This window comes from Rattus norvegicus, chromosome 3 (assembly GCF_036323735.1).
Source record: "Rattus norvegicus strain BN/NHsdMcwi chromosome 3, GRCr8, whole genome shotgun sequence".
Classification (NCBI taxonomy): domain Eukaryota; kingdom Metazoa; phylum Chordata; class Mammalia; order Rodentia; family Muridae; genus Rattus; species Rattus norvegicus.
This window is the reverse complement of record NC_086021.1, coordinates 129,437,999-129,462,221: the sequence shown is the minus strand read 5'-3', so window position 1 is coordinate 129,462,221 and position 24,223 is coordinate 129,437,999. Positions and strand designations below refer to the sequence as shown.

At 39.6% G+C, this 24,223-nt stretch overlaps 2 protein-coding genes across 5 annotated transcripts in view; one reads left to right on the top strand and one right to left on the bottom strand.

Annotated features, from left to right (window-relative positions):
- Spg11 (SPG11 vesicle trafficking associated, spatacsin) overlaps positions 1–9,104 on the top strand; it is a 73,352-nt gene extending 64,248 nt beyond the window's left edge. For 3 of the 4 annotated variants that reach the window (XM_017591740.3, XM_039104972.2, XM_039104973.2), the window contains one exon: positions 214–9,104. In XM_017591740.3, coding sequence (XP_017447229.1) covers positions 214–394 — 181 coding nt within the window. In that variant the 3' untranslated portion in view covers positions 395–9,104. The remainder of the gene's footprint in view (positions 1–213) is intronic. The other variant, NM_001415924.1, reaches the window with a different exon arrangement.
- On the bottom strand, positions 1,269–23,507 carry Eif3j (eukaryotic translation initiation factor 3, subunit J). The gene is made up of 8 exons (NM_001077670.1): positions 23,366–23,507; positions 23,179–23,282; positions 10,744–10,798; positions 10,291–10,382; positions 6,675–6,789; positions 3,789–3,950; positions 2,562–2,635; positions 1,269–2,338 (listed from the first exon to the last, which is right to left on the bottom strand). The coding sequence occupies exons 1-8, from the start codon at positions 23,409–23,411 to the stop codon at positions 2,207–2,209; spliced, it is 780 nt and encodes a 259-aa protein (NP_001071138.1). The 5' UTR covers positions 23,412–23,507; the 3' UTR covers positions 1,269–2,206.
- Positions 23,508–24,223: the final 716 nt, after the last annotated feature.

Genomic DNA, 24,223 nt, shown 5'->3' with positions numbered 1-24,223 from the left:
AACCCTAGCAAAAGTGCCTTTTACTATAGTACTAAATTTAATTAAGATGGGTACTCACATATTTATCTTTAATAAAATTAATTCAAGATCCAATAGTAGTTTGACAATTTCCTAAGCTACACAATTCCAACCTTTGAAGATAGTGGTGGTAGAGCTGATCCCCTTCAATGACAATACAGTATTTAACTTGTACTTTATACATTTTTTGTGTAGATATAAACAACACCAGCCTACTGACAGGGTCACAGAAAACCTGAAGAAGTTACTTTCATATTGTGAAGACATCTACCTGTATTACAAGTTGGCATATGAACACAAGTTTTTTGAAATTGTAAATATGCTTCTGAAGGATCCTCAAACAGGATGCTGTCTTAAAGATATGCTCGCGGGTTAGAAGGTCTGAAAGGTGCTTGACTGTTCGTACCTATACGGCTCTAAGGGTGTTCCATCACAATAAAGTACTTGGATACCTTTATCCCCACTTGAGTTGAAAAGCCCAGAAATATACCACACTGCACCAGTCGTTTGTGTCTGTAGGAAATGGAGAGATTAGTATTGAGATCAAAAGTGTCTTGTTAGAATGGCTTCTACATAGAGAAACAATAGTGCTTAAAGAACACCTGTGCCTGCAGGTTCCAGTTTCAAAGCAATTTAATCTTATTTACACAGTTAAGGAACGGGTGATACATTTTCATGAGTTAGAAACTGATCTTTCTGTAATAAAATAGATTTTAACTCAGTGTCATTATCACTGCTGAGGAAATCGTAGCCCTTGTCTGCCTTCAACAGCATTCACTGGAGTTATTGCTATGTACTCTCCCTTCTGTTAACTCACTGTCACTTAGATGGTCCTGTTTTCCACTCAGTAGTCTACAGAGCTTTGAGGTTACTATGACCTATGGAAGAGAAATTAGAAACATTTTTGTTCTGATTCTGATAACTGGGGGCTGGAGCACAAGTTTGGGTAAGTTATTTAAGATGTAATTCAATTTATTCGTATAACAATAACCTAAGCAACAGGCTCCATCACTACTAATAAATAGTCCTAGGTACTTAATTGGGTCTTAGCATCTAAACAACAAAATAATTTCCCAAATAAACAAGAGTAGGAAGGCAGCCTCTGTTGCTCTACAACTATTGAAAGCCCAAACACTCTTGCTTCAAAGCTGTGACTACATCAAGCATTGATTAGCTTTAGTGAGTACAAAGACCTCCACCCAAGAGTGGCATTCTGTACTCTTAACTATCTCTTGGGATATAACACAAAATTTAAGTCCTCACAATAGTGATTTTATTAAATTAGTTGCTTTATAAAACATTGCAGATGTCATAATTGTTAACATAACAATTTACCAAACTGTAGTTAACTGGTGCAGTTTGCTGAGCATGTTTTATAAAGAAAAGGAAATGCCAAAACCCTGTTAAAAGTTTTTCCATTGCAGCCTAGAAGAACAAGATTTGTTTCTCAGACACTTGAATCAGGCAAACAGAAACAGAGTTCCCTCCCCCATTTGAAGTCCTCCATCAAAAGAAACAGGCTGATAAGTAACTAGACAGTCAATGCACTGGTGAGTCCACACTTGCACTGTAATAATGGAGAAGTTTACCTTCTTCAGCTTCAAAGTCGGAGGGTTTTGGTCATTAAAATCTTAAGTATCAAACTAGTACTTTTCAGCCACAGTATCTTCACTCTGAGATAAACATTCTTCTTCACAACAAGTTTTTAATATCCTCACCTCAATTTTAAGACAAAGCAATTTTAATACTAGGTGCATCCCACATGCCCTTGCTGCAAACTGCTTTTCTTGACAAGTTATGAAGTAGTTCAAGGAGGTATGGTTAAGGCTGTATTACTGAATGGTGCTGGTAAATACTACACTTTTTTTTTTGTCATGTTGCAACCTTTGTTTCCAATTTAGTGACTGCTGCTATGGAATCGGATAGCAACAATGACAACATTATTAGGTTTGTTTTGTTTTTAAACTATGATTTAGTAGCAACTGAGGTTCCCAATTTTAACCCCTTGGCAACAAGATCCAAGTTCCCTCATTTGCACATTAGCACCTGAGTGTCAAGGGGTTAAATAACCAGCACAAAGATACTGCACTTCTGATTGTAGCATTTGGCAGAACTGAAAGGAAAGGAGGTTGTGCTACATGTTGAAGGGATTGTGGGCAACAGAAAGGAGACACCAGAAGATAAAATGTCACATGAAGTCTTCATAGTCTTGTACATATCCTCCATCATATCCACCATAGTCTGCCAGATCGTCTTTCATGGTGGCCTTTAATCCCCCTCCAGGTACCACACCTTTCTTCTTCTTTTTGGCTTTGCTTTGCTAAAAATGAAGAGTTAAAGTCATGAATCTTTACTTATTGTGGGTGTTTCATCTGTCATAGCAAACATTTAAAGAGGTCAAAGCCTCTCTAAAAGGTATAACCTACAGCAATCTTGATTTTCTCAGAAAAGAACACACATATGTCTGAATGGAAGCATCAGGCGGCCATGGGGCTGCTCTCTTCTAACCCAGCTTCAACAGGCTCTCTAATACAAATACTTACCTTTTCCTGCTTCTGTTTTTCACTGCAGAGCACAGTCAATGAGTTGGTAATCTTTTTCAAGTCATCAATTTCCACTTTAAAAGAGGGAAAGAGACATACTACTAAACTTCAATTTTTCAGCATTTTGAAAAATAAAATCAAAATAGGCATCCTTTTAATGTATAAAAATTAATTTGTATGTCAATAAAGTCGGGTAACTCTCCTTCATAAATAACTGTTCAGTCTATGGCTAGGCTCAGTGAGCTCATAAAATCCCAATGATGAACTTAATGGCTATAAGAACTGTAACATGGACTCTTTAGTATTCCCACTGCTTCTTACCTCCTCTCCTCAGCCTAAAAGGGGAGAAGAACCATGGCCTCCTTCCTGTAACATATCCTCACATTAGCTAGTAACACATATGACAAGCCTTCTACCCTAAGAACTGTAATACATTTAGTGGACAATCTGCCCTGTACTTAACTGGAAAAAAAAAAAATCAAAAAATCAGTGCTTAGACACAGAAAATGTTAGTGTTTGCTTAGAAAGAGCCCCAACCCCCAAGTGTGAAACACACTACATATAACCTGTGGGTAAATCAATCACATTTGAGAATCCCCTGCTTAGTGATCGTTCCTCAAAGAAAATCAACTACTAATTCACAATGACCCTTTCTCAATCTTCAGCCAGTCCTACCCCCAGATATCCTTGATGAGGCATGTCAGCACATACGTGCCAGCTCTGTTGGGCAACTTGGACAGCACCTTAGGCTTACATTTGTAAAGTCGGCAGTTCTTGAGGGTCTTACTGAGCTCAAAACCCCTAGAAGCTGCTAGTCTATTCCTTCTAAAGATACTTTGTGGCTTCTTTAGGAGATGACTGGATAAAGGGGTGACCTGCTTTGGCATAAACCAACTATCTTTTGGGAAGCTACTACAAAACAATGAAAGCAGCCTGCCACCATGCATTGGAGAACATTCCAAAAATATTTGCTAAAAAGGAAATCTCAACTCTCTATTACATAGCATTAAAGCACTTTTAAAAAACTATTTTTCAAAGTATAGTGTTCATAATACAGTCTCTTACCCCCTTAGTTTTTCAAGACAGGGTTTCTCTGTGTAGCCCTGGATGTCCTGGAACTCACAGAGATCTGCCTGTGCTTCTCAAGTACTAGGATTACAGATATAGCCATCACACCCAACCATAATACAGACTTATCAAAAAAGGGCTAGAATCAGAATCACTTACATGAAATACAGACATCTCGAACTAAGGCTTCCAAAAAACTGGCATAATATAGTGATTTTTCATATTGTGTAATTTTATCTTTTAGTAACTTTCCAAACTCTGTGAAGTCATCTCTTGAAGATGGGTTCATAGCATCTATTCCATAAACTGTATTATTAACACCTGTAAGAGAGAGAAGTTCTGAAACGTTAGGAAAAAAAGCAAACATTTTAAATTCATCAGTGAGAGGCTAGTGAAATGGCTCAGTGGGTTATAAGAGCTTATCTGGAGCTCATGTAAAGATGGGGAGAGAACAGACTCCATAAAACTGTCCTCTGACCTCCACATATGTTCTTAGACCCCATAACACAAACATTTTAAAGTTCGTAAAGCAAGTTGAATTGCCATAGTGTGCACCATAATGTGGTATGGTGCGTGTGCATGTGCGTGTGCATGTGTACTTGAACTGCGTGTGAAAGTAAGAGTATAACTTTCCTTCCACCAGTAAGAGTCCTAGGGATCAAACTCATGTTGTCATCAGGTTTATTATTACCCTCTGAGCCACCACTCCAGCCCTCTGAATCTTTTTAACCTGGGCCTATTAGAGTTCTCAGACAGAATTCAGGAAGAGCCTTCTAAATCTTTTAAATTCAAAACAGAGTTCAAGGCCTGGCAGAGACAGAGAGAAACTGAGACAGACTGACGACACTAACAACCAACAAATAAATTAAAAAAAATCATATGGTCTGGGAATGTAGCACAGGTAGTGCCTGCCTAACATGTATGAAGCCCTGAATTCAATCTCCTGCATTAAAAGTTAAAAACATAATTCTATGTCATGAGACTTGTTTTGTTTCAATTAACAGATTCCTTTGTTAAAAAAAATAATAAAAGACCTTATATATTTTAAAGACATAGTTGAAAAACAGTAAAACAGCTGAGCATGGTAGTATTCAGGAAGCAGAAACAAGCGCCTCTGTGGGTTCAAGGTCATTCAGGTCTACACAGGGAATCCAGACTGACTTAGGCTACACAGAGATCCTATCTCAAAAACAAGCCATAGTTTTGTTTTTTTTTTTTAAAAAAAAAAAAAAAAAAAAAGGACCCACAGAATTCACTAACTTTCCAAAAACAACGCTCTCAAAGATCAAGAAAAACAGAACGAACTGGGTGGAAGATAGCTCAGTGGTTCACTGCCACTAAGTGTGACCACCTAAAGTTCAAGCACCTGAACCCACATGGCAGGAGAGAACCAAGTCTACAAGATGTCCATAGGCATCTAGGGTACACAAGCACAAACAACTTTTGGGATGGGAAAAAATAAAAAAGACAGATATGGAGGGCTGGAGAGATGGCTCAATGGTTAAGAGCACTGACTGCTCTTCCAGAGGTCCTGAGTTCAATCCCCAGAAACCACATGGTGGCTCACAACCATCTGTAATGAGATCTTATGCCCTCTTCTGGTGTGTCTGAAGACAGCTACAGTATATTCATATATAAAATAAATAAATCTTATTTTTAAAAAAAAGGATGGATACTATAAAAATAATTAGCTAACTCCAAAAGCAGTTTTCTCTCAGTGTTAAAATCTGAGCGAATGGGGTTGGGGATTCAGCTCAGTGGTAGAGCGCTTGCCTAGCAAGCGCAAGGCCCTGGGTTCGGTCCCCAGCTCCGAAAAAAAGAAAAAAGAAAAAAAAAAAACAAAAAATCTGAGCGAGCGAAAACTTAATCTAGCCTCAAATGATCTAACAATACCACAGACTCAGCAGTGCAGTATAAGAATTGACAGTTAATTCCTATTAACCAAACAATTACTGTGCTAGTGCACTTTTTACTTCTTAATCTGGTATCTCATATGAGGTTTTCTGCACTGAGCATATAAATATGGCTGTCATGAATACAGGACACCCACAGTCACACCTGAGGAATATGGTCCTACTTTCTAAAGGAGGAAACAATTACAGCAAGCAAGCCTCTTGCATTGTAGAGAAGGGATTAGGGAGTCAGAATTTTTTTTTCATACCTGGTAATGACAAATTAGACAACTAAAAAGTAGGGTCTTGATTTCTCTTCCTCAGTTGTGCTGGCAGTTTTAAGTCAACTAGATAAACTACGGAGTCCTCTGACAACAGGGAACTTCAGTTGAGAAAATGCCCTTACCAGATTGGCCTGTGGTGCATTTTCTTGATTTTTGATTTATGTGAGACAGCACAGCTCACTGCAGGCAGTGACACCCCTGAGTCCTGGGTACTGTAAGAAAGTGGAATGAGCAGGCCAAGAGGAGCAAGCTAGTAAGCAGCAATCCTCCATGGCTTCTGTTTCACTTCCTGCCCTGACTTCTCTGGATGATGGGCAATAAGCTATAAGATAAAAATAACTCTTTCCTTCCTAAGTGGCTTTGGTGTGATGTTTTATCACAGTAATAGAACTATGACACTAAGAATGCACGCATTTATCTTGTTCACTGATTATAGCTGTGAAATGCCACAGCAGGATGACCCCAAAGACAGTTTGGCATTTAATTTCCAAGCTACAGACTACAGAATCTATCCAGCTCATAAATTTTAGGAAAAGTGTATTTTACTGAATCTACTAGGTTGGGAGGCACAGCCTTGGTATAGACTTAGCTGGCTTCCACTTCTGACCCTCCTGTCTCAATGTCCCATGTGTTACAAAGATGTCTTAAATTCAATAACCTTTACGATACACTAAGCAATTACCCAAAATCTGATAACTTTTCTGTACCTTGTCAATCTCAAAAATATAAACAAGAACTTAAAGATGTTTTCTTAAAACTTCAATTAGTATACATGTGTCCTTTAAAAACATGGTTTTTGATCTTTTATGGGTAGTAAGATGGGCAGAATTTTTCATCTGGATAGCTCAACACTACACCCATCATCTTACCAAAAGTTTCTTTTGCTAATTCAAGGTCTGACTCTTCCTGTAATTTCTTTAGCCGGAGTTTATCTGCTAATTGCTCTTCGGGTGTTAGCACTTTAGATTCTTCAGGTTCTTCTAACTAGAAAGAAACAGAAATTTCACTTACAAATGCCAAGCTTATGGTGGAAACAATTCATACTGTATGAATTTTATGTCGGCACCTATATAAAGAAGCAAGCACACACGAGGTGGTTACTGGATTTTACCACTCATTTAAACACTTTAGGTCTTATTTCAGTTGTACAGCTAAAACACAGAAGCTGGGTGGGAGTGGTGTACACCTTTAATCCCAGCACCAGGAGGTAGGTGGATCTGTGACCAGTCTGGTCTATAGATGAGTTCCAGGATAGCCAGGGGTACAACCACACAGAAAAACCTAGTCTTAGTCACCACTAACCCCAAATTATGGAGACATAAAGAGGTGAGCAAGGTAACAGGAAGTAACATCTAACAAGGGTGAGAGTTGAACCCAGGAAGGATTTATTTCATTATTTCTTGTTATTTTATCTATAGTTCATATTTTATTTTGCTTTTTTATTTGCTTAATTTTGTCTGTTTCATTAATTGGTTTTTTTTTTTTCTTGAGACAGGCTCTCTTGTAGTTCAAACTTGCTGTGTAGCTGAGGATGACCTACAACTCTTGATCCTTTGTCTCTTAACTACTAGTATTAGGATTCCAGGCCTATGCTACCACACCTGGCTAGTTTGTTTTAGTCTATTTTCAGCTTAAGGTTTTCTATTTTTAAGACAGGGTTGTAATATGGAGCACAGGCTAATGTGGAACTTATTGACTTTTCTGCTTCAATGTTTTGATCATGTCTTTTTTTTTTTAAAGATTTATTTATTATATGTAAGTACACTGCAGCTGTCTTCAGACACACCAGAAGAGGGCATCGGATCTCATTACAGATGATTGTGAACCACCATGTGGTTGCTGGGATTTGAACTCAGGACTTCTGGAAGAGCAGACAGTGCTCTTAACCACTTAGCCATCTCTCCAGCCCATGTCTTTTTTTTTTTTTTTTTTTTTTGTGAAGACAGTTTCTTTGTGTAACCCTGGCTGTCCTTGAACTTACTACTGCCTGACTCTGAGCATTTGTCACAAGCTTAAGTTTTGTGTTCTTTTCTGTTTTTTCTTTTAGTTTCCAAGTCAGGTGATTGTACATGACTTTAGTCCCAGCACTTGGGAGGCAGAGGCAGGCAGATCTGTGGAAGTTCAAAGCCAGCCTGATCTACAGAACAAGTTTTAGGACAGCCAGGGCTAGAGAGATGCACAGATGTAGAGGGAGGGACATTCAGTTGAGAAGGAGACATTCCTTCTATGATATTGCTGAGGAGGAAGGTCAATTGGGTACTTCTCTGCCTCTAGCAGGCTTCCACCCCAGCATCTAGCTCCCAAATCTTCACTGATAAAAATGGTTGAGATTTTGTTAAAAAACAAGTCAATGAGAAATATCTCCATTTTGTAATCCTTAATAGCTAAGAAATGATAATCAATAATAATGTAACAGGTGGGTAAGAAACTGATGTAATGAAAAATGTAAGTTTATAATGGAACCAGGCTGTGTCCTCATCTCAACCCAGTTACTTCTTCAGAATCAGCAAACAGTGCAGGCAAGAACATGACTCCTGATGTGAGATAGTAGAACGCACTGTCTACTGTTAAAATGTCTAACGTGAATCTCACCAAAAGTTTACTCATAAGTTGCAATTTAGAGTTATGTTATAAAGTAACCAGATACAGATAAAAGGGAGTAGGCTCTATAAGACAACTAGCAGTCCAGTCTCTTTCATATATCAGTAAAACAAGGGGAAGAGAAAGGGCATGGAGGTGGTGGTAAGAGGAGTAAAAGGAGAAAACAAAAGACTATAAGAAGTCAGCACAATAACCACCATGTGATACACGTACAAGCTCTGCATCAATAGAGCAAATTTAAAAGATTGCTTGGAATAACTGGGAGTATACATTTCTATGTTTGTATGTGTTTGTATAACACATTAAATACACGCATACAAATTAACATTGAAATCTAGATCTAGAGATTTTTAGAATATCAGGTTATATTTATGCAATCATATGAAAAAGATCCCTATTCAGAGGCTTAAAGATAATGTTTCTTAGTTGTATTAATATGTAGTCCTGACTAGTCTAGAAGTGCTACATAGACCAGACTAGAACTCAAATTTTAGTAATCCTTCTGCTTCTGCCTTCCAAGTGCCAATACTACAGGTATGAAAACGATCACATTTGCTTTATGAGACTGTATCTCACAGTATAACCTAGGATAGTCTTAAGTTTTATAGTCCTCTAATTCAGGCTTACAAAGTACTGGTATTACAGCACCACCATGCTAGATTATTTTCTTATCATATTTATAGTTTTTTTTTTTTTTTTTTAACAAAAAGCAAAGAAGGCCAGGCAATGTTGGTGCATGCCTTTAATCACAGCACTTAGGAAGCAAAGGCAGGAAGGAGGATCTTAGAAGTTTGAGGCTAGCCTGATCTACAGAGTGACTTCTAGGACAGCCAGGACTACCTGTCAGATAGCCAGAGAAACCCTATCAAAAAAGAAAGAAAGAAAGACAGATTGAGTAAAGTTATTTCCATGTATGGAAACATCTCTACAATAAAGTAAATAAAAGCAAAGTGAAAAACCATACAAGAAAAGAAAGCCACTTAGTGATGCATGTCTGTAATCTCAGCACTTGGGAAGAGACAGGAGGAAATCAAATTCAAGGTCAGCCTCACTTATACAGCTAAACCTGTCTCAAAGATGGGTGGAGAGAATATATACAGAAATATAAATATATCTTGAAGTGTTTACATTCAAGACAGGAATAAGTAAGGAAGGGGTTAGGAGTGTTTTATAGGAATTGTTTTATGTTTGAATTATGAAAATGTCTTCTATTTAAAAAGAATAATTAATACTATTTCTGGATCCTGCTACAAATAACGAAGAATAAAACCACAAATGACACACAAACTTTTTATGTTTTGCTCAGTAACTGTGACAAAAAATAGCTACAGATAGGTTGGGGATAGGTTGGGGATACAGATCAGTGGTGGAGGGCCCATTTATATGAACAAGACCCTGAATTCAATCCCAGCACTGCAAAAAAGAAAGGAAGACAAAAGAGGAGGAGGAAGATGAAGAGAAAGAAGAAAACTGTAGGCGCAGGCAAAAAACATTCACTGAATGTGGAACAAAATATTTTCACACAAGGCTTCTAAGTTCTGTTTTTTGCATAAATCACCAATCAATCTGCTTCTGGGATTTGTCTGTTTGTTTGATCTATCGAGACGGGTTTTTTTTTTCTTCTGTGTAATAGCCCTGGCTGTCCTGGACTTGCTTTGTAGACCAGGCTGACCTCAAACTCATGGAGATTAACCTACCCCTGCCTCCGGAGTGCTGGCATTAAAGGCATGCACCAAAACACCCGGCTGGGATATGATATATCTGTTTAGTCTTTACAGAGCCCTTCAAGTTGCTAGGTAATTATTTGCAGCCAGTTCAGATACTTTACCACAACTGACACAATATTAATTCTGTATGCATTTTAAGGAAACTGAAAAAACTTACCCTCTTTTTAATTTCTTCTTGCCTTTTTTTCTGTTGCCGTTCTTTCTCTTTTATCTTTTCTGCTATTTTTTTCTTTTCTGAAATTTTTACTTCTGAAAGAAAAATTTTATTTACAACTATATTGAGTACTTTCTAGTTTATGACCAAGCCAAACATGATGCTTGAACACTTGGAAGAAACCAAACCTTCCTTAGCTTCCTTCCCAGAGTCATGTACTGATATCCTGGAAATGAGGGCATTTCTGGCACTCTTCCTTTTCAAGTCAGACCCCCAAGGATCCAAATATCTCTCTTCATACTTCCTTTAGACAAGGTAGATCATTCAAATAACACCATTTTCTCTATTCTTTTTTCTGCCCTCGAGACCCAGCAGTCAAATAGAAAGGTATATAATCTGAATATTGAGAAGCCAGAAAGGAAGAGCAGGAAAAAAAAGAATAAGCATCTGGCTCACCTGGTTTGACTTCTGCTTCTTCTTTATTTTCATCATCATCATCATCCCAGTTATCCTAAAGACAAGACCCTCCATTAGTGATTCTTACACGCTTTCTTTCCCCTGTGACCTCTAGGGTTAACCTAATTCTACAGAAACAAGTTTGTTAGTATTTTTGGTATTACAGGCTTTTTAACAGTAATAAAGCCCTTAGCCAAGGTTTATCTTCCCAATTTTCCAGTCTACTTTTATATCTCAGGAGTGATAGAAGCTTTACATGTTTCTCTTTGAGTTTGGTCCTAGTATTCTATAAATTCCAACATTGTTGTTTCCTTGCCCCAGTCATGTCCTATAACTAGTTATCTGTATATATAGCAAAGGCTACTAGGGTTTAAAAATTAATATTTAGAAGGAAGGCAGAATCTAGTGTGGCTCAGGCTGGCCTTGAACTCCTGATCTTTCTGCCTCCACTTCCCAATTGGTAGAATTTCAGGCTACCAAATCCAGTCTCTGAACAGAATTTTAACATTTAAGTTAGATTCATCAATTCTTTAAAGCTTTCTAATCCAAAATCTGCAGTGTTTCAAAATTCAAAACATTTTTAAGTACCAACATGTTACTATAAGAATATTCCATTCTGGGCTGGAGAGATGTCTCAGTGGTTAGGAGCACTGACTGCTCTTCCAGAGGTCCTGAGTTCAATTCCCAGCAACCACATGGTGACTCACAACCATCTGTAATGGGATCAGATGCCTTCTTCTGGTGCGTCTGAAGACACCTACAGTGTGCTCATATACAATAAATAAATCTTTAAAAAACAAAAGAATATTCCATTCATATAACAGTTGGGCCTAGTGCCTCAAGCCTAAATTTACCCCAACTACTTGGGAGATAGATTGAGTTCAAATTCAAGACCCGCCTCTACAAAGTGAGTTTAAGATGGTCTGGGCAACAAATTACCGAAATCCTGTTTCAAATTAAGTGCAAAAAACCCTGAAGGTTAGGGAATATGGCTCAGTAGTAAAATGACTGCCTGGTATACACACAAGCCCCTACGTTCAATTCCCAGTACAAACAAACAAACTAACAGAAAATTCTAATCTGATCCATTGATAGATCTTTAGTCAAAATAAACCAAATATTAAAAAAAATTGGTGAATAAAATTATCTTCCTGCTATGTGTATAAGATATATCTAAAACAATAGAATTTCATGTTTACTTGAATCCCCACCTCTAAGATATATTATTACACATACACATATACACCTCATAATCTGAAGGGAAAAAGAAATACTTCTGGCCTCAAGCATTCTGGATAAAGGAATATACTGTACAATCTGTACCACATTGCCTGAAAACAGAAAAGGTGTACTACTTCTTGGCTTTTGAGACAGAGTTTCACTATACAGTCTAGGCAGGCCTCCAACACTGATTCACCTGTCTTTGCCTCCAAGTAATGAGATCTAAGACATGAAGGTCCCCACCCGAAGCTCGACTAATTCTTCTAATTGTACTATCTCAATTTCTAGTACACTAGTAAGCAGGAACAAAAGTAATAGGCACCCCTATCTTTTTTCTTTCTTAATGAAACTATCCCTGAACATAGTAAAATCTATGAGTCATTGCCCATTGCTACCTCTGGATTTGCATTAAGTTACAAAATCTCACATCAAAGAGTTTGCCATAGTTCATTCTAGAATCTATATGGTTTCATTGTTTTTTCAATTTCTATCCCTGATCCATCTAGATCAAAAAAACCATAGATCTAATATTATAATTTTCAAAATGGTTAGTAAGCTGCCAAGCATCAGTTATGAAAAAGTCTACCCTACTGTTATCATATACTAAAATTTTGAATATTGAATTTCTGGCTTACTATCTAATCCTACCATTAAGAGTGTGTCTTCAAGGGGTTGGGGATTCAGCTCAGTGGTAGAGCGCTTGCCTAGGAAGCACAAGGCCCTGGGTTCGGTCCCCAGCTCCGAAAAAAAGAACAAAAAAAAAAAAAAAAAAAAAAAAGAGTGTGTCTTCATTCATCAGTAATACATTGAGAGTTTTTCAATGTATATTTTAAGACAGGGTCTCACTACATAGCCCTGGCCCTCCTGGAACTTGCTATATAGACTAGGCTAGCCTAAAACTTGCAGTGATCCTCCTGCCTCTATCTCCTGAGTGCAGAGATTGCAGATGTAACTAACACCCCATTTAGTATCACACTGCTTTCATTATAGAATTACAGTATGTTTAATGTCTTCTAGTGGTCATTCCCCATTTCAGGATTTTTAATGTTTTCCAGCACACTTGTTTCTTCAGATCCATTTAGCTAATGCCATAAAAAGCTTCTCAATTAAAATACAAGATAACCAAGGTAAAATTTCTAAGCCTTAAAATCAGTTGCAATCACTGGAGAGATGGCTCAGCGGTTAAGAACACTGACTGCTCTTCCAGAGGTCCTGAGTTCAATTCCCAGCAACCACATGGTAGCTCACAACCATCTGTAATGGGATCCGATGCCCTCTTCTGGTGTATCTGAGGACAACTATAGTGTACTCATAAATATAATAAATAAATCTTTAAAAAAAAATCAGTTGCAGTCTTATTTTTATTTATTTTGGATATTGGCTACCTCTGTGGCCTAGAGTGGCCGTGAACTCATGATCCTCTTGTCTTCCCTTACTGCATTCTGGGGTCACAGGCATCTGTGTACTACCACACTATTTAGCAGTTTTTCCATTTATCAAATGGGCCACTCTCTAGCCAATAGGTCATTTGTTTCAAGCAGTGTTGCTTACAACACAACCAGTCAATGAATCAAATTACATAATACTTTTAAGTACAAAAGGTGAGTCAAGAACTAACTAAACCTTTATAGCTCTGGTTCCCTAAGCTGGGCAAGGCACTCTGAGGTAGACCTATTCTCTGCTTTTTCTGTGTCTAACTCAATCACTGAGCTACATATAAACCTATTGTCAAACACCATTTTCTATAGAATTTAGAAGAATCCAATTTAATAGGGATGTAGACAGCCCTCAATTTAAATTGAGCTTCAATCTATAGGTAGAACAGGCTCGGCAACCACCAGGCAGAGTATTCATGTCACTTGAAAATGAGCCATCAGAGGGAAACACTGATGCTAGTAGGTGAGGAAAGACTGACTAATATGTCGCAACTATGACACAGACACGCTTCTAGCTTTATAGCATTACAGATCACAGATCTAAATCAATGGAGGTATGTATACTAAACTTCAATTAGGACAAGCTTTGTATTTCCAACAAAGAAATAAAAAAACCTCTCCACCTGATTAAAGCTGCAATGGAAAACAAGCAGAGAAGGAATAACTATGTATACAAAGTAAATATCTCTGAGTATAATTTTTAAAAAACATCCTATTTTCTGTGTTTGGGTATTCTTTCTTCATGTATGTCTATATAACACTTGTGTGCCTACTGCCCTAAGATGCCAGAAGAGGATTCAGACTTCCTAGAACTGGAGTTACAGTTCTAAATCACTACACAAGTACTAGGAATCTAATCTGGATTCTTTGCAAGAGCCAGTTCTCCTACCCAATGAGCTAACTCTCCAGCCCCCAAGTAAATATATTTTTATAACCACTTGTCAATTTAAGCCATGATTTAGACTTTTAATAAACAATTAGTCATTATTTGAATAACTACAATACTAGAGTTAAAAATTAAAAATAAAGTGTTTGTATTACCTTACTATTCTGTTTTATTTCTTACATCAAAACTGTAGTACAAACAGAATCAAAGAGATAAAAACAGAAGTTAACTACCAGGTATTTGGGGGTCTGTAAATATGCTGTTCAGACAGTGCTTCGGATAGGAGGATCACTGAATGTCTAGGAAGTGCAGAGTTAAAGGTCAGATAATAACAGTATACAGCACGTATTGAGCATTTACTTTGCACCATAATTACGCTTAGGAGCCTTTTCATGTCGTAACATTAAGGTTGGTCCTCATAACACTCCTAAAAGTAAGGCAGCAACATCTCATTTTCAGAAAAGAAAACTGTGGCTCAGATGAAGCCAACATATTATCTCAGTAAGAAAAGACATAGGGACTTGCTCTGGACCAAAGTGACACAGAACAAAACTCTCTCTGAATGTTGCAATATAAAATAACTGAAAACTAAGTCCCTCCTGCTAAGATCTGTTCTATTAGTTAGAGAATGGGCTCCCCTAGATCACAGGGAATCCCATAAAAGCAGTTAAAGTACATATTAGTATGTAAAATGTGCCCAGATACATGCAACTGCCATTGGTAGGTTTTATTTTGTTTGGAAATTTAAAGAAACTGAGTTTTAAGCTTTGGTCTGGAACCAGAAAGTCATGAGAAAATTATCACTGAATACAATCACCACAGAGAAGCACATTCTTAGTAGTTCATCTATACCAACTCTGTATCCTCTATCCTTATCACTCTCTGTTTTCCCACAACAAAAGATAAGCCAGCTCCTATCCATGCAAACAGGAGGCTACTTAGAAATTCTCCATCTTATCACAGATTCTATTTCTTAAGATATTGTTTTGTGGTGGGATCTATCTTGCTATGTAGTTTAGACAGGCCTTGAACTCATGACCCTCTTTTACCTCTGGAATGCTGGGATTTGTGCCATGTGCCATCACACCAGGCCAGAATAGGTTTTAATAGCAAAAAAAGGCAGTTCCTATAAATAAATTCTAGGCAGAGTCATGGCACTTGCCTCAGTGCACAAAGGACCATGAAAAGCAAGCCATATCTACTACCATTACCCTCAAACACATGCGACAAGCTTGCCTTGACATCACTACTAAGTTACCATATTATTTCTCTTAAGAGAAAATAGCTGGCACTATTCAAGAAGGCTAGGTAGCTTTCCACAGAAATTTTTAAAAACGTGCGTCCTGAAAAGTAAATGTAGTACAGAATGCCTAGCACAACCGCTGTAGGCAAACTGAGCAGACTATTCTGTAAACACGAGGACCTTGTAAATGCTGGCACATTTTCCAGATAAAATGACAAAAGTGTTGCAAGACACTTAAAATAGAGACAGTAAGCCTACCTATCACTTCAAAAAAGACCTAAGTGTTATTTGGTTCAAGATACAACCTATTAATATACTATTAAAAATACCTTTCCCAGAAGAGGGGAATATAGCTCGACTGATGTAGGACTTGCACAGAATACATGAGGTCTTGGATTCAAACTCCATTACTGAAAGAAACATCAAACACTGCAGGAATTTGATTCAGGTATCCTAGTGGTTTATTCCTGTAATCCCAGCACTCAGAGTGTGGAGACAGGAGGATCAGGAATTCACGGTCAACTTCTGTCACCTGTGGAGTTCTAGGTCAGCCTGGACTATAAGATTATAACAAAAACATTCAGTCTGGCTTCATAAAACGGCCAACTTTTTTAGAGAGAAGTTGTTTATAATTTACTCATGTATACAGTATTCATGCCCTACAGATATTCACCTAACATCATTAGAATAATTTCTCTCAAAGAGATGGCCGCTTTCAAGTTCAAAATTTATTTCTTAACCAAACACAACCAAGTATTAAGAGGAAAGCAAAAAATTTCAATATTATTTTTAAAAAAGTTTTCTATTAATGTACCTAATAGTTGGCTGGTTCTGCCATTTTCATAATACGAAAGTGTAGTCTCATATACGATGAGAGAAATACATTTAAGGTTGAAAATGCTTCCAACTGAAGCATTACAAATTTATATATTGTCACATGGAAAGAGCTTCAAAAGTGCAGCTGTTTTAACCCATAGCAATAGCCCAGGAGTTAACATATATTTCTCTCCTTTTGTTCTCAAATTACTTGGTCTAGCAAACCTTTTTGATTTTTTTTCCTTTTTTTTTTGATTAATAGATTTATTGATGCAAGAACAGAGGCATCCTTGCTGAACTTAGTAGGAGATGCTAAATTTTCTGTCCAGTTTTCCTTCCTGGATAAGTCTTTCCTTTTTGTCTCTGTCTGTTTTGATAACATAATACCAGAAGATGAGAGGCCCTAAACCTGCCACCACTCCTAAAAGTGAGTTCTTGGGAGTGGGTCTGAAATTAGGATAAACATTTGCTGATCTTGCATAGGTCCAACGAATCAAGGCAGGATCCTCGATGTGCGTTTGGCATTTGGGGTCGTTGTACTGAAGCAGATACTCCCGTTTAAGCCGGGCCCTTATGCTCATGCGCTCGACCTGCGCCTTTCGGGTCTCCAGAGACACGTCATACTCGGCAGGGTCGAGGGTACTGGGGAGAGTGGCCAGGGTTGCAGGCTTATACTTGGAAAATGACATCTTGGCTCCCGGCGAACATTTGCGCCTGCGCTTTTTTTTTTTTCCTTTTTAAAAGCTGAGTAGCCCAGAGCCTCCTCAAACTCCCTATGGTGATTTGAATAGGTTTGACCTCCACAGATTTTGAATGGTTGGCCCATGGGGAGTGGCACTATTTGGAGGTGTGGCCTTGCTGGAAAAAGTGTCACTGTGGAGTGGGCTTTGAGGGCTCCACCTATGCTCAAGTTCTGCCCAGTGTGGAAAAGAGCCTCCTCCTGGCTGCCTGTGAGAGAGTCTCTGATTCTGGCTGCCTTCGGATCAAAATGTAAAACTCTTGGTTTCTCCAGCACCAGGTCTGCCTGCATGCTGCCATGCTTCCCACCATGATAATGGACTGAACCTCTGAAACTGTCAGCCAGCACCAATTAAAGGTATGCTTTTATAAGAGTTACCTTGGTCATAGTGTCTCTTCACAGCAATAAAAACCTAAGACACTCCCTATGAGTAGACCTTGATCTTCTTATCCTGAGCGATGAAATTATAGGAGGAGTACCACTATCATACCAAGTTTACATAGTGCTAGAAATGGAACCCAGAATTTCATGTATCTTAGGCAAGCACTCTACCAACTGAGCTATATCTCCAGGCCACAGGATACCATACAATTTCTCACAGGAAAAAAAATTTTAGTACTATGTAAATTATGTAGTTTCTGCTCTAAGCAGCTTCAGAACTGACAAGGCTAGCCTTCTCATTAAAATTCAGTTTTTAAAAGAAAAATGTTCTACCGTCTTCCATAAGTCAAAATAATTGTTTCAGTAAATTCTACTCCATTTAATCCTGTTTTGTTCCAGCTCAATGCTTACCTGTCTCATGTTCAATGATTATCAACCAATTTTACTTTAATTCCTGGCTAAGCAATATCAAGGCCAAAAAGCCGAGAACTGGAGCTGGAAAGATGGATCGGTGGTTTAGAGCACTTACTGCTCTTGTAGAAGACCTGGCTCACAATTCTAACTCCAGTTCAATAGCATCTGATGCCCTCTTCTAACCTCCATGAGCATCAGGCATACATATGCTGCACATATGCGCTTGCAGACAGACAATATACAATTAATCTTTAAAAGCCTCCAACCAAACACTAAATAAGTAACTAATTTATTTGCAATGGCCCAGTACAACACATAGAATAAGTAAATACTTTTCAATAAAAAGAACATACTTGAGGGCTGGAAAGATGCTCAGACTACTCTTCCAGAGGTCCTGAGTTCAAATCCCAGCAACCACATGGTGGCTCATAACCATCTGTAATGAGATCTGATGCCTTCTTCTGGTGTGTCTGAAGACAGCTACAGTGTACTCATATATAAAAATAAATCTTAAAAAAGCATACTTGAGATAACTGATTCCCAGGTTGTCCACTGATACATACCATGCGGCATGTATGTCCACACACAAAAATAAAGCTTTCTAAGTGAAAACTATTTTATAAAATTTATTAAAGTACTGAAATGATTTGGATTTTCCTCACTATAATCTGGTTGAAGGCCAAACATGGTAGCTCCTTCACTCCTATAATCCTAGCACTTGGGAGGCTAAGGCAGGAGGATTGCCATGGGTTGTAAGGCCAGACTGGGCCAGAGTAAGACTGTCTCAAGCAAAAAAAAAAAAAAAAAGAAAAAAAAAAAGAAAAATCATATATATATATGATGACTATCTTCAGTTGTGAAGGGACTTACAGAGGAAGACCTAATGCTAATTAAACCACTGTATGTTTGTGATTTTCTATAAATTAGAAAAATATTCTCATCAAGATAAACATTTTCAGCCTAGGGAGGGGTTGGGGGATGTTGGCCCTGAAACCGGGAAAGGGAATAACAATCGAAATGTAAATAAGAAATACTCAAGTTGGGGTTGGGGGTTTAGCTCAGTGGTAGAGCGCTTGCCTAGCAACCTCAAGGCCCTGGGTTCAGTCCCCAGCCCCAGGAGGGGGGGGGGGGGAGAAATACTCAAGTTAATAAAGAAAAAAAGAAATAGGGGTTGGGGATTTAGCTCAGTGGTAGAGCGCTTGCCTAGGAAGCGCAAGGCCCTGGGTTCGGTCCCCAGCTCCGAAAAAAAAGAACCAAAAAAAATTTTTTCAGCCTAGCATGGTGGCAACACACTTGTAATTCCAGCACTCAGAAGGCTGAGGCAGGAGAAGCTTGAGTGTTCAAGTCCAGCCTAGTGTATACAACCAGACTGCTCCTCCTACTTCCCAAAAAAAGGGCAGGACTGGGGAGTTCACTTGGTAGAGTGTCAAACCATCCTGAGTTCCAACATTGGAAATGCAGAAACCAGGCACAGAGCACATAGCATAGCACTTGGGAAGCCAAGAAACAGTTTAAAACCACCCTTAGTACACAGTGAATTAAACACTATCCTGAGCTACATGATACACTCTTTTAAAGAAAACAAAACAAACAATTGCCTATTTTCTGGCAAAATTGTTACCTGAAAATGTAACCACATTTTTCTCTAAAATACAGATCTTGAAGTGGCACACACACATGTATGTAAAGAACTTGGAAGGATGAAGCAGGAAGATCCAAACTGGAGATCCTCCCCGCATATAAAATATAAAAAATAAACAAAAATAAAATAAATATAGATCCTATTCCTCAGAAGCGCTAATACGTGAAAAAAAGATGTCCTTAACCTGGAAGATTTACAATATTAATCTGGATAGATCCTTAAAGTAAATGAGTAAGGCACAACTGCTTACTCCATAGTTTTTACCTGGGTCAGTCCTCGGAGACCTGTGTAATAAATTCTACAGTGCAACTATAGAGACACATAGCTGAGGGCTGCAGATGTAGTTCAGGTGGTGGCTTGCCCTGCGTTCTATCCACAGGGAGGCATAAACTGAGGGTAGCTGTACATGCCTTCAAATGTCTGTAGGCAAGGTCACAGAATTCAGTTGGCAAAGATGGTGAGGCCAGCCTTGGGCCAAATGATATCCTGCCTAAAATAACTAAACATAAAAACAGACAAAAACAAAACAAAATGCCTGAGATAGCTGAACACAGCCAGAAGTTTCCTCTAAAAATCTGTATACCTTCTGAATAAACCTGATTTGCAACTTGTTAAATTGAAATTTTAGGGAATCCAGTAAAATGGTTTTAAAGTTGCATTGTCCCTGCTTTCAGTAGGCACTCAATCCTGCATCTATATCTGTACATCACTCTAGTCATATACACAAAGTAAGAACTTCTTCCGCTACTTCTGCATATCAGAATAGTAAGAAAAAGTCTAAGGAAATACTAAATACAAATAGAGATATACACGCCTTAGTTCTCAAAAAGAAGTATGTCTGCCTATCTGTGGACATGCATATGACAGTAGATCTACAAGGACAGAGATACTGGATGTCCTGGAGCTAAAGCCACAGACGGCTATGATGTAAATGCTAGGAATCTGACTCTGGCACTCAAGAAGAGAAGACTGCTCTTAGGTCATCTCTCTAGCGACTAGGTTTCACCTTTTTACTGGGAAAAAGTCTGTCCTCCATGAATATTAAGAGATCTACAGGTTACGTCCATTTTTGCCACTGCAAGACAGCTACTGAAAAGTCAAAAAGGTTAAAAAGAACAACTAGGGCGAGTAACTAAAACAGACACTATTATTAAAATGGTAACTTATAAAGGTCAAGCGCGTGATCCTTGATAAAAGAATACTTTCTACAGTTTTGCCATAGAACTCTCTCTCTATGGCCCTAGTTGGTCTTAAACTCTTGGACCCAGCTGATTCTCCTCCAACTTCCCCAAAGTGCTAGAACTACACTTGCCATCCCAACAATCTATTTTTTTTTTTACTCACATATTAAATTGTTTAAGAACTACAATTTTTGACTTCATGAAAACTAAGCCTTGCACACCACCACAAAATGATTAAACACTAAAGTATCAGGATTTGGAAGTTTGGCAACATAACTCATTGCTATGCAAGGTGACAAATTTCAATTCTAACAAACTTCTGAATGGGCAAAAACTTGATAACCATGATCCATCCTCCAATAAAAACAAAATTCATAGTAAATAGACACTATAGAAAAAAATCAATCCTTCTGGCCTTAGGAAATGATAAAATGTGACATAAAATAAACCTCAGATATTTAGATTTTAACAGCCAAACTATTTCCATTAGGATAAAAGAAGGAAGACATCAATGAAAACTAATATTTTCTGAATACCTACCAAGTGCTAGGTAGCCCTGCTTAATGCTCATTTAAAAGACAAAGTAATTCTGATGGTGGTGTACTCCTTTAGTCGCAGAACTCCTGAGGCAGAGCCAGGCAGATTGGTGAGATTCAAAGACTGCCTGGTTTACATAGTCAGTCCCAGTCTCAAAACAGTCAAAAAAACAACAAACTATGTAATGCAAGTCTCATTATGATTATTTACATATTGAGAAAGTGTAACTAGAAAATGCCAAGGTAACATAATCCAGTCTGATTCTAAAACCCAGGAGTCAAAAACTGTGGTCTTTATGGTAACTTACTTCTAAGTCTCCCAAAAATTAGCTCTTACACTTAGACTTGTGGGTCTCCAATGACCCTTTCAGAGATCAGATATTTACATTTCAACTTATAACAGCTGCAAAATCAGTTATAAAGTAGCAAAAATTAATAATTTTATGCTTAGGAGGGGGTCACCACAACATGTCAAATACAAGTTAAAAGATCATGGCACCAGGAAGGGCCAGAATTACTATTAATTACTGTTACGTGGTTAAGAATTATAAACATCAGGGTTGGGGATTTAGCTCAGTGTAGAGCACTTGCCTAGCAAGCGCAAGGCCCTGGGTTTGGTCCCCAGCTCCAGAAAAAAAAGAAAAGAAAAAAAAAAAAAAAAAAAAAAAAGAATTATAAACATCAGGATCGACACCACTTAAGATTCCATAACCCCAGGTAGATGCTATCCGGCATCATTACAGACATCTTTAAACTTTAAACTTTAAGCTTTCTGGAACTTATTCCCACTTCCTCTGGTTCCCCACCCCCACTCCTGTTTTATTTTGAATTTATTCCCAGCCCTTAATTTTAACTTCTTTAACTTTATAGGATGTCCTAACTTCTACTTCCTAGGGAAAGTGAAAAATCAAACCTGAAAATCTGCTGTGAGATGTGGTGGCAAATCATGCCCAAGTGTATACATACACTAGGAAACAAAGCATGCAAGTGGCCAGTCATTAACGCTACTTGTCATTATTGACTTCAGTGTATACAAAGCTCTCTCCATTCCTCAAATTCAGGCCAGCTGGTAAAGTGGGCATACACTTCAACAACAAACTTCAGGATGAAGAAGAAAAATCCAAACAGTACATCTGAAGCTGTAGGATGAGCCCCTAGGAGTTTTTAAAAACAATAAAGGTGAATAGGACTCGAATCTACATGATGAAGAAAAACAAAACCAGTGGCCCCTGGTTTATTTACCACAACAACCAACTCTGGTATTTTTCTAGGCCTGTCGGTCCCTGTGTAAATGAATACCTGTTAACTCGGTTTTTCACAGTTCAGTTCTGTCCACTAACTCGCTGGTTATCTCAGTGCTCCCAGTTCATCCTTCTTACCACAGGGTGGGGGAAGGGAGAGCTAAAAGTTGTTTTACTGCTCCAATTCTAGGTTAGAAAAATCAATCTATTTTCTCCATCTAATCGCTCGAACGAAGCTACCGGCCTTCACAATCATACCTAAGTTACTGACACATGGGAGACCCGAACTAGGAAAGTCGGGTCTCACGACTTTCCATATGGGGCAAACACTGAAACTGAGTTCCCGATCTGCTCGGCTTGTTTCGGCGACAGGTTCTGGACTGCGAAGATAGCACGTGGGCCGACCGGACTGCTGCTGTCACTTCTTGTCGCCAGTTAGGTTCCAGGCCTGAGAGCAGACCCTCGGTGAAGAGCTGGGGCCCAGGCGGCCACCACCCTCCGCAGAGTCAGGCCGGACAAGCTGCCGCCTGCTACCCACATGGCCGTCCAGCTGAGGGAACCAGGGAACCAGGGAACCTTTGGGCCGACGCTCACGCGGGACCCACGGCCCGCAGGCCCGGGCGGCGCCCCGGGGTCCCGAGTCTCCCCGCCCGCAGCCAGCGCCCACCCGCGTAGCCTGGCGCCCCGGCCCGCACCTACCTTCACGTCCTCGTCCTCGTCCTCGCCTTCCCAGCGGTCCCCGCCTGCTGTGCCGCCGCCCGCGACCTTCCGAACCGGGTCCTCCATAGAGAACGTGTCCGCGTCTATGGAAGAGAGCGAGTCGCGTTAGTACACGCGTGGGAGCGGGGCCTCCACAGCCCGCACTCGGGCCGGAACTTCTGCTCACCCCAGGAGTCTGAGTCCCCCGCTGCCGCCGCCGCCGCCGCCGCCATCTCGATCCGGGGGTGAGCGTGTGTGAAGGGAAGAGCTGCGAAGAGTTAGCGCGGCAGAGGTGAGTCACTGGGCTGGCTCTCGTTGGCCCGCGCGGGGCAGGCTGGGACTGTGGCTGACTGGGCGCCTGGCCGAAGCTCCGCCCCCCCGGGCGACGCGCGCGGCGGGGCGGGGTGGGGCGGGGCGACGCTGGGCTAGGAGACGCGGACCAGCCCGGGCCTCCCCACCTCCCCCACCCCCGCGAGAAGGAAAAGGAAGTGCGCACGCCTGAGTAGGGCGGTGCTGGCTTGGCGACCAGATCTTCTATTGCTGGTAGACTGGGAGCCAGCAGAAACTCAGTGAGAAGGAAGTAGGCAGGGCTGTTCTCCCGAGGCCTCCTAGCATTTGGGCACGGAGATCGAAGCCTACCCCAAAGTCTCCCGGGTTTTCCCTTCCCGTGGTCACCCGGAGCCTAGCACGGTGATTCTTTGGCGGAAACATTTCGGAGTTCCGTGCCAAGGCATATATTCTAGTTTGTCCTCAACACAGTAGCAAAATAGTTATGTAAACAGATTTCGGCACAGTGCAATGGCTGCAACAAAAAGAAGCATTATGAGGTTAGATGTAAAAAGGTAGCATTAACGACGACGGAGGTTGCAGTTTCCTGCCCGCGGTAGGCACTGATGAAGTTGGAGTTTGAGAAACCAAGTGACTTGTGCTCTGGTGCATTTGTAGTAGAGAGAAGTCTTGTGGTGCTCATCTGACTGAGTACAATCGAACAGGTAAACTGATAATAAAGAACCTAAAAGGAGCATAATTCTTTCTCCCTTGACAC